The 8553-nt window shown below is 53.2% G+C and overlaps 2 protein-coding genes across 2 annotated transcripts; both read left to right on the top strand.

Moving 5' to 3' along the window:
* Nucleotides 1–1797: 1797 nt before the first annotated feature.
* Nucleotides 1798–4287, top strand: LOC310955436 (uncharacterized protein; the record flags this gene model as incomplete). The annotated part of the gene is made up of 2 exons (XM_083925252.1): nucleotides 1798–2485; nucleotides 2618–4287. 2 exons carry the CDS (start codon nucleotides 1798–1800, stop codon nucleotides 4285–4287), a joined length of 2358 nt encoding a protein of 785 aa, XP_083781378.1.
* A 1622-nt stretch (nucleotides 4288–5909) lies between these two features.
* On the top strand, nucleotides 5910–7891 carry LOC310955672 (uncharacterized protein). Its single transcript, XM_083925640.1, has 2 exons — nucleotides 5910–6196; nucleotides 6524–7891. The coding sequence occupies exons 1-2, from the start codon at nucleotides 5911–5913 to the stop codon at nucleotides 7720–7722; spliced, it is 1485 nt and encodes a 494-aa protein (XP_083781766.1). The 5' UTR covers nucleotide 5910; the 3' UTR covers nucleotides 7723–7891.
* The last annotated feature ends 662 nt before the right edge of the window (nucleotides 7892–8553 follow it).

Here is an 8553-nt window from a genome sequence, read left to right as displayed (position 1 = left end):
TAATACTCGGTTACTTCAGAACTTTTCATTATTAAACTTTAACTTTCTAAACATGTGGAATTATTTATGTTTGATTTGAATCACTGATTAAAGATCAAAGGATCTTTTGTTTCTGCTGAAAATCTTTTACATTTAACAAAAGACTTAAAAATCTTAATGTCTTAGAAGTCTTACCCTGGCCCTGGTCCTGGCCCTGGTCCTGGTCCTGCTTCAGGGGCTGGTTCAGGGGCTGGCTTTGGGCCCTGGCCCTGGACTTTGCCCTGGACTTAGCCCTGGACTTTGCCCTGGACTTTGCCCTGGACTTAGCCCTGGACTTTGCCCTGGCCCTGGGCCATGGTGCTAGTGCCGGCCATGGTCCTGGTCCCTGCCATGGTCCTGGTCCTGGTCTCCGCCATGGTCCTGGTCCTGGTCTCCGCCATGGTCCTGGTCCTGGTCCTGGTCTCCGCCATGGTCCTGGTAGCCGCCATGGTCCTGGTCCGCGCCATGGTCCTGGTCCTGGTCCGCGCCATGGTCCTGGTCCTGGTCCTGGTAGCCGCCATGGTCCTGGTCCTGGTCCTGGTAGCCGCCATGGTCCTGGTCCTGGTCCTGGTCCCAATCATAACCAAAGTCAGCCTGAGACACTGCAGATATATTATAAATATTTAATTATAAAAACAATAACAAACACACCACACGTTGCGCTGTGACGTCATTATTTCACTTCCTGTTTTTAAATAATTGATTGAAAATGAAAGAAACATTTTTGAGCCCACGCGGAAACAAACACCCGCCTTTTTGTGTCACGTGTGTGAAACAAAGCGAGCCTCGCGCGGTGCCTCCTGGGTAATGCAGTTCGCCTGGACCCACCTGGACCCACCTGGACCCACCTGGACCCACCTGGACCCACCTGCTCGGCTCCAGCTCCAGCTCCACTCCGTGACGCGGATCTGACAGAAGCGGCCTCGCTCCATGCGGCTGCTCTCGCTCCCGCAGCCGCTCCATGACGCTCTTTTCTGGGCACAAAGAGCGGGAGGGGCCGGAAACGCGCACGAGCTCCGCGGCGACCACAGTTCGCCTGAACCAGAGCGAAGCGGCGGAGCGAACCCTGCTGGACCGGAGGGCGAAGTGCACGTGCCCCTTTTTACTGAAGTCAAAGAATTATTTTATTATTTTATTATTATTATTATTGTTTTTATCATTATTGTTATTTAATAATAATGTTTGTTCTTTTATTCATATTTACACACACACACACACAGACACACACTCACACTCACACTCACACACACACACACTCACACACACAGACACACACACACACAGACACACACACACACACACACACACACACACACACACACACACACACAGACACACACACACACACACACACACAGACACACAGAGACACACACGTTATATTTAATAAAGTGAGTTTTTTAAAGTAAACAGGAAACAAACGTTACAGTTGGTCCATAAACCTGCAGCTAACAGCTAGCATGCTAAGGGCTAGCATGCTAACAGCTAGCATGATAACGATCAGCTTCTTCCGCTGACGCCGGAGATGACGTCACATACGAACGTCGTCGACGTAATTTATATTTTTTGTTCATTAATATCATTTAATAAAACAATTATAAATATATTTAAATAAAAATATTTATAAATGAACTTTGTGTTTTTGTACTTTTACATTTTTCAATAAAGAAAAAATTTAGTCTTTTAAAAAAAAACAACGTCTGACGTAATGACGTCGGTTTGAGAACCCGGAAGTGTTCTCGCTTTGTTGACATTCTTCTTCTTTGTTCGCTGGAAAAAATGTCCTCAACACGGTCCAGGAGCGGGAACCGGGACCCGCGGGAGAACCGGGACCCGCGGGAGGACCGGGACCCGCGGGGGGACCGGGACCCGCGGGAGACCCGGGACCCGCGGGGGGACCGGGACCTGCGGGAGAACCGGGACCTGCGGGAGAACCGGGACCCGCGGGGGGACCGGGACCTGCGGGAGAACCGGGACCTGCGGGAGAACCGGGACCTGCGGGAAGACCGGGACCTGCGGGAGGACCGGGACCCGCGGGAGAACCGGGACCTGCGGGGGGACCGGGACCTGCGGGAGAACCGGGACCTGCGGGAGAACCGGGACCTGCGGGAAGACCGGGACCCGCGGGAGGACCGGGACCCGCGGGAGGACCGGGACCTGCGGGAGAACCGGGACCTGTGGGGGGATCAGGACCCGCGGGAGGACCGGGACCTGCGGGAGACCGTGGAGCAGCATCTGTCGGTGGCAGCGGAGCAGATCTTCAGGCTGCTGCAGGAGAACCGAAGAGGGGAACCGGGGATCAGGGGGGTCAGGGGGGACAGGGGGGACAGGGGGGGCCGGTCTCTGGAGCGGCTGAAGCGGCTCGTGACCGACAGAATCACCGCCGCCGTGGAAAACATCCTGACCGACTTTACTGCGTCCAGAGCGGCCAAGAGAGAACCGGAGGAGCCCGCTGAAGACACGAGAGGTCCGTGAACACAAACTCCATTAAATAAACTTTAATACACAAAATACACAGAAAATACTCAGAAAATAAACTTTAATACACAGAAAATAAACTTTATGTATGTTCTAAAGTTGCGGTTCGTGTGTTTCTCAGAGTTCCACGTGTCCGTCGGTCTCCAGAGTCTCTCTGGTGGAGACGAGCCTCTGCCCGGCACGTCCTCCAGAACACACCGAGGGTCTGGACCCGACTCTGCCGACGGAGAGGACGAGAACCACGGGGAGGACCAGAACCACGAGGAGGATCAGAACCACGAGGAGGACGAGAACCACGGGGAGGACGAGAACCACGCAGCGGCGGCGCCTCACTGTTGCAGGGTGTGCGGGAAGTCCTTCGACAGGAAAGGCTTCTTGATGAAGCACGTTGAGAAACACCTGAAGGAGGCGGAGCGTCTCTGCGGTCTGTGCGGCGAGCGCCTGGACTCCGGCGACGGTCTGAGGCTGCACCTTCAAATGCACCGCGACAGCAGCAGGACCTGCGACGTCTGCGGCAAGAAGTTCCCCTCGATCCGGGCGCAGGAGACGCACCTGAGACTGCACACCGGCGAGAAACCCTTCAGCTGCCTCGTCTGCGGAAAAGGCTTCAACCAGAAGGGCAACATGGTGACGCACATGAGGGTCCACGCCGCCGAGAAGCCGTTCAGCTGCACCGTCTGCCGCAGAGAGTTCTGCCACACCGGCTCTCTGGAGAGACACATGAAGGCCCACGACGGACACGCGCCCTTCAGCTGCAAAGTCTGCGGGAAAGGTTTCGGCAAGAGCGCCGAGCTGAGGCGGCACGTCCGCAGCCACGAGGCCGAGGACGCGCCGGCCGCCGGGAGCAGACGCAGGAGGGCGAGCGTGACTCCGTCTCACCGCTGCACGGTCTGCAGCAACGCCTTTCACAACAAGGGGAACTTTGTGCGTCACGCAGAGACTCATCTCAACGATCCCGAGTGTCGCTGTGGCGTCTGCGGAGAGCGGTTCGAGTCCTCAGAGAGTCTTCAGCTCCACATCAGGAGCCACAGAGAAACCAGCAGGGTGTGCGACATCTGCGGCATCAGCTTCAGGGACATGGAGATCCACATGAGGACGCACACCGGCCAGAAGCCCTTCAGCTGCAAAGACTGTGGCAAGGACTTCCCCAGGAAGGGCTCCCTGGAGAGACACGTGAAGCTGCACGCCGGCGAGCGGCCGTACATCTGCGAGTTCTGCGGGAAGACCTTCATCGAGAACGCCGTCCTGAAGAGACACATCAAGAGCCACACGGGAGGGAAGCCCAAGATCTACTCCTGCGACGTCTGCGGCAAGAAGTTCGCCATGAGTCAGCACCTGGACGTGCACAAGAGGATCCACACCGGGGAGAAACCCTACACCTGCAGGGTCTGCGGCAAGAACTTCCGTCAGATCGGGAACCTGGACTCGCACATGAGGATCCACACGGGCGAGAAGCCGTTCATCTGCAGCCTCTGCGGGAAGAGGTTCCGCCAGAAGATCTCGCTGGAGACGCACGAGCGGTTCCACAAGAAGGAGAAGGCGTTCGGCTGCCAGCTGTGCAGCAAAGGCTTCGTCCAGAAGATCGACCTCAAGAGACACATGCTGACGCACACCGGAGAGAAACCCTACAGCTGCCCCGTCTGCGGGAAGAGCTACCAGGAGAAACGCTCCGTGGACGCGCACATGAAGGTGCACACCGGAGAACGGGCCGACAAAGACTTGGCGCCGCCGCCGCCGCCGCCGCACCTGAAAGGACCGGACGCGGGTCAGAGTGACTTCATCCAGCTGTGACCTGCTCTGGTTCTCCAGGATCTAAGTCCTGTTCTGGTTCCCACTGTTGTACCAACATGTGTTTGTTAATCTGGACTGAGACTGTGAGACTCTGAGACTGAGACTCTGAGACCGCAGCTGGACTTGGTCTCCGGTTCAGGACCAGGGTCGGTCTGGGCACTCAGGGTCTCGGCTGTGAGACTTTGGAGAGCCCACTCTGCAGTGACCAAACCTCTCGTCAGCAGAAAGAACCAGACTCTGGTTTGGACAGAGAACTGGTCCAGAGGGACTTCAGGGCTGAGACCACGTTCACCTTATCAGGTCTGAGGGGACAGGATGTTGGAGTAGGACCAGGACCCACTGAGCCCCTCAGTTCCTCTGTGAGGAGGACGGGTCCTGGTCCTGGTCCTGGTCCTGGTCCTGGTCCTGGTTCTGGTCCTGGTCCTGGTTCTGGTCCTGGTTTGGGTGTTTGGGGAATCTCCGATCAGCTGAACTCTCCCTGAAACACACACACACACACACATACACACAGAGACACAGGCACACACACACACATACACACACACACACACACACACACACACACACACACACACACACACACACACACACACACACACACACACAGTTGAAATCTTCTGCCGAGACACAAACTCAAGTTTCTTTCACATGATCGACAACAAACAACAACAAACAACAACAAACAACAACAACATCGTTTCAGAGTTTAGTGACTTCTCTCATTTTGATCTCCGCTCCACACACGTGCATAAACACACACACACACACACACACACACACACACACACACACACACACACACACACACACACACACACACACACACACACACACACACACACACACACACACACACACACACACATATAAATGTTTATATATTTATATTTGTGTTGTTTTCATTTGAAGAAAAAAGGTTTTAAAGAAAATAAAAATAATAAAACATGAAAAAATGTTTTTGGGGAAAAGAATAAAGATGTGACAAATACTTTAATATTTACATGTTTTTATTTATTTTTATTTGTTTTTATGTTTTTATTTATTTACTGTAGAAGTTTTTCATCCGTCAGTGAAACACGTACTGGATCAACTGTTTATAAGTAAATATATTTATATACACATATATATAAATATATATCTATGATGAAATGAAAACATGAGGAAATATTTATGATTCCAAACATTTTTCATTTTCTCTCAAACTGAAAAAAAGAAAGTTTCAACATCTAAAATGTTTTTATTGTATTATTATTATTATTATTATTATTATTATTATTATTATATCATTTTAATATTTCTATTATATATGATTTTATTACCATAATTAATGATCAGAATATTTTCATCATATTTTATTATTTTTATATTTTATAATTAAAATAATAAAATAAATCAGTCTTTTGAAAGATTAAATATTATTGTTCTATAATCATCACAATAATAATAATAAATAAATAAATAATAATAAAAGTGTGTATCAGGATCAGTTCGCCCTCCAGTCCAGCAGGGTTCGCTGTTCGCTTGCGCCGCTTCGCTGCGGTCGCGGCGAAGTGTCGTCGACGCGGAACTGTGTGCGCGTGTCCGCGGGCCCTCGCGCTCTCTTTGTCCGCACACAGGAGCAGGATGTGCGCCGTGCAGCTGCTGCGGGCGTCGGTCCACGAGCGGATGTTTGCCGCCGCGGAAGCGTTTCTGCTGCGGGTGGAAAGAGGCGGTGAAGCGGCCGAAGTCCCGGCGCTGAGGCCGCTGCTCACCGAGCGGCTCGCGGCGGCTGCGGAGGAGATCGTCGGTGTGCTCGAGGACACCGTGGCGGAGCACGAGGAGCGCGCGCAGCGGGCGGAGCGGGAGGTGTGCCGCCAGAGGAGGCTGCTCGATGCGCTGCTCAAGCCCGAGGTCAGGCTGCGGAGAGCCGGTCAGTGACGCTCCGGGGGACCGGGGGGCTAGCGTTAGCATGCTAGCTGCTAGCGTTAGCACGTTAGCTAACATCAGAGCTGTGTGAACAGAAACATGATCTTTGGTCTTTAGTCTCTTAATGTTCTGATTTAAACATCAGCCGCAAAGCATCATGGGAGCTGGAGTTCTCACGACATTATAAAGTTTATTTTATTATTCTAATTTCTGTGTGTGTGTGTGTGTGTGTGTGTGTGTGTCTGGTGTTCCCATGGTTACGGCAGAGCTGTGGTGTTTCACATACCGTCCAATCAGAGGAGTTCATGTCTGTGTTTCCTGTTCCCTGCAGACGTCCAGCAGCTGTCGGTGGTTAAAGAAGAGGTTCCCCCTGAGCAGCAGGAGTGCAGCTCCGGTCTGGACCAGGAGGACCCAGAGCCCCCACACATTAAAGAGGAACAGGAGGAACTGTGGAGCAGTCAGGAGGGAGAGCAGCTTCAAGGGCTGGAGGAGGCTGATATCACCAAGTTCACATTCACTCCTGTCCCTGTGAAGAGTGAAGATGATGAAGAGAAACCTCAGTCCTCACAGATGGAGACAGAAGCTGATGGAGAGGACTGTGGAGGACCAGGACCAGAACCAGGACCAGGACCAGAACCAGGACCAGGACCAGAACCAGGACCAGGACCAGGACCAGGACCAGGTCTACAGCCTGGGACTGAGGACCACTCCGCGGGCTCGTCTGAGACCGACGACAGCGACTGGTCTCGAACAAACGAAGCCCAGAAACTCGGTGAAGCTCCAGAGGGCGAAGCCGGGTCGACCAAAGAGAGACCGTTTCCTTGCTCCTACTGCGGGAAAAGATTCAGCCTGAAGGGAAACCTGAACAGACACATCAGAGACCACACGGGCGAGAGGCCGTTCCCGTGCACCGGCTGCGACAAGTCCTTCAAAGACAGCGGCTCGCTCACGGCCCACATGAGGTGCCACACGGGCGAGCAGCCGTACAGCTGCCTGTTCTGTGGGAAGAACTTCAGCGGGAGGGGGAACATGACCCGGCACATGAGGATCCACACCGGGGAGAAACCCTTCAGCTGCTCCGTGTGCAGCAAGAGCTTCCACGTCAAAGAACACCTCAGCAGACACATGAAGTACCACACGGGGGAGAAACCCTTCAGCTGCTCCGTCTGCGGGAAAGGCTGCGCTCAGAAGACGGACCTGAAGAAACACATGAGGGTGCACACGGGAGAGAAACCCTTCAGCTGCCCCTTCTGCGGGAAGTGCTGCGCCGAGAAAGGGGACTTGACCAAACACATGAGGGTGCACACGGGAGAGAAACCCTTCAGCTGCAACGTCTGCGGGAAGAGCTGCGCCCAGAAGGGGAGTCTGAAGATCCACATGAGGGTGCACACCGGAGAGAAACCCTTCAGCTGCTCCGTCTGCGGGAAGTGCTTCACTGTGACGGGACATTTGAAGAGACACATGAAGCTGCACGCCCCCGACACTCAGGACGCCAAAGAACAGGAAGCTGAACCTTTGAACGCGCCGTGACGAGCGGCTGTGACACAGGAAGTGACTGATCCGATCACAGACACGTTCACAGATCACAGTGGCGTCCGGAGGTCAGAGGTCAGCCCGTTAACGTTGGTTCTGTGCATCAGCTGCTTCTGAGCGGGTCCGTCGGCCCGACGACCACGAACACCTGACCTGAACCACAAGCTTTGATCCAAACAGGCTCCTGTAGCAGAGGGAGCAGTGCATGCTGGGATGTTTGGGCTCTCCTCATGTGTCTGTTCCACGTCTGCAGACGACAGAACCAGGCGAAGTTAGTTTGGAGTTGGCAGGCTTCAAACTAACTTCACTCTGGGGTCAAAGCTTCAGTGAAGTTTGTGTCGGTTAAAGTTGAACTCCAGTTTAAACTCATCCAGAGTCTTTTTCTGCACTTTAATCAACTTCAAAGATCTTTTCCTTCTTTTTAAACCCACTGGTTTCAGTCGATACCCACAGCATCAGCATTAGCATCAGCATTAGCATCAGCACCAGCATCAGCATTAGCATCAGCATTAGCATTAGCATCAGCATCCAGACACAACACCGTCTCCAGACACAACACCGTCTCCAGACACAACACCGTCTCCAGACACAACACCGTCTCCAGACACAACACCGTCTCCAGACACAACACCGTCTCCAGCCACAACACCGTCTCCAGAGTCACAACACCGTCTCCAGACACACAACACCGTCTCCAGAGTCACAACACCGTCTCCAGACACACAACACCGTCTCCAGAGTCACAACACCGTCTCCAGACACAACACCGTCTCCAGACACAACACCGTCTCCAGTCACAACACCGTCTCCAGTCACAACACCGTCTCC

This window comes from Echiichthys vipera (assembly GCF_963691815.1).
Source record: "Echiichthys vipera genome assembly, chromosome: 13".
In the NCBI taxonomy this organism is placed as follows: domain Eukaryota; kingdom Metazoa; phylum Chordata; class Actinopteri; order Perciformes; family Trachinidae; genus Echiichthys; species Echiichthys vipera.
Note: the sequence above shows the minus strand (reverse complement) of the source record. Positions and strands in the feature narration are given on the sequence as shown.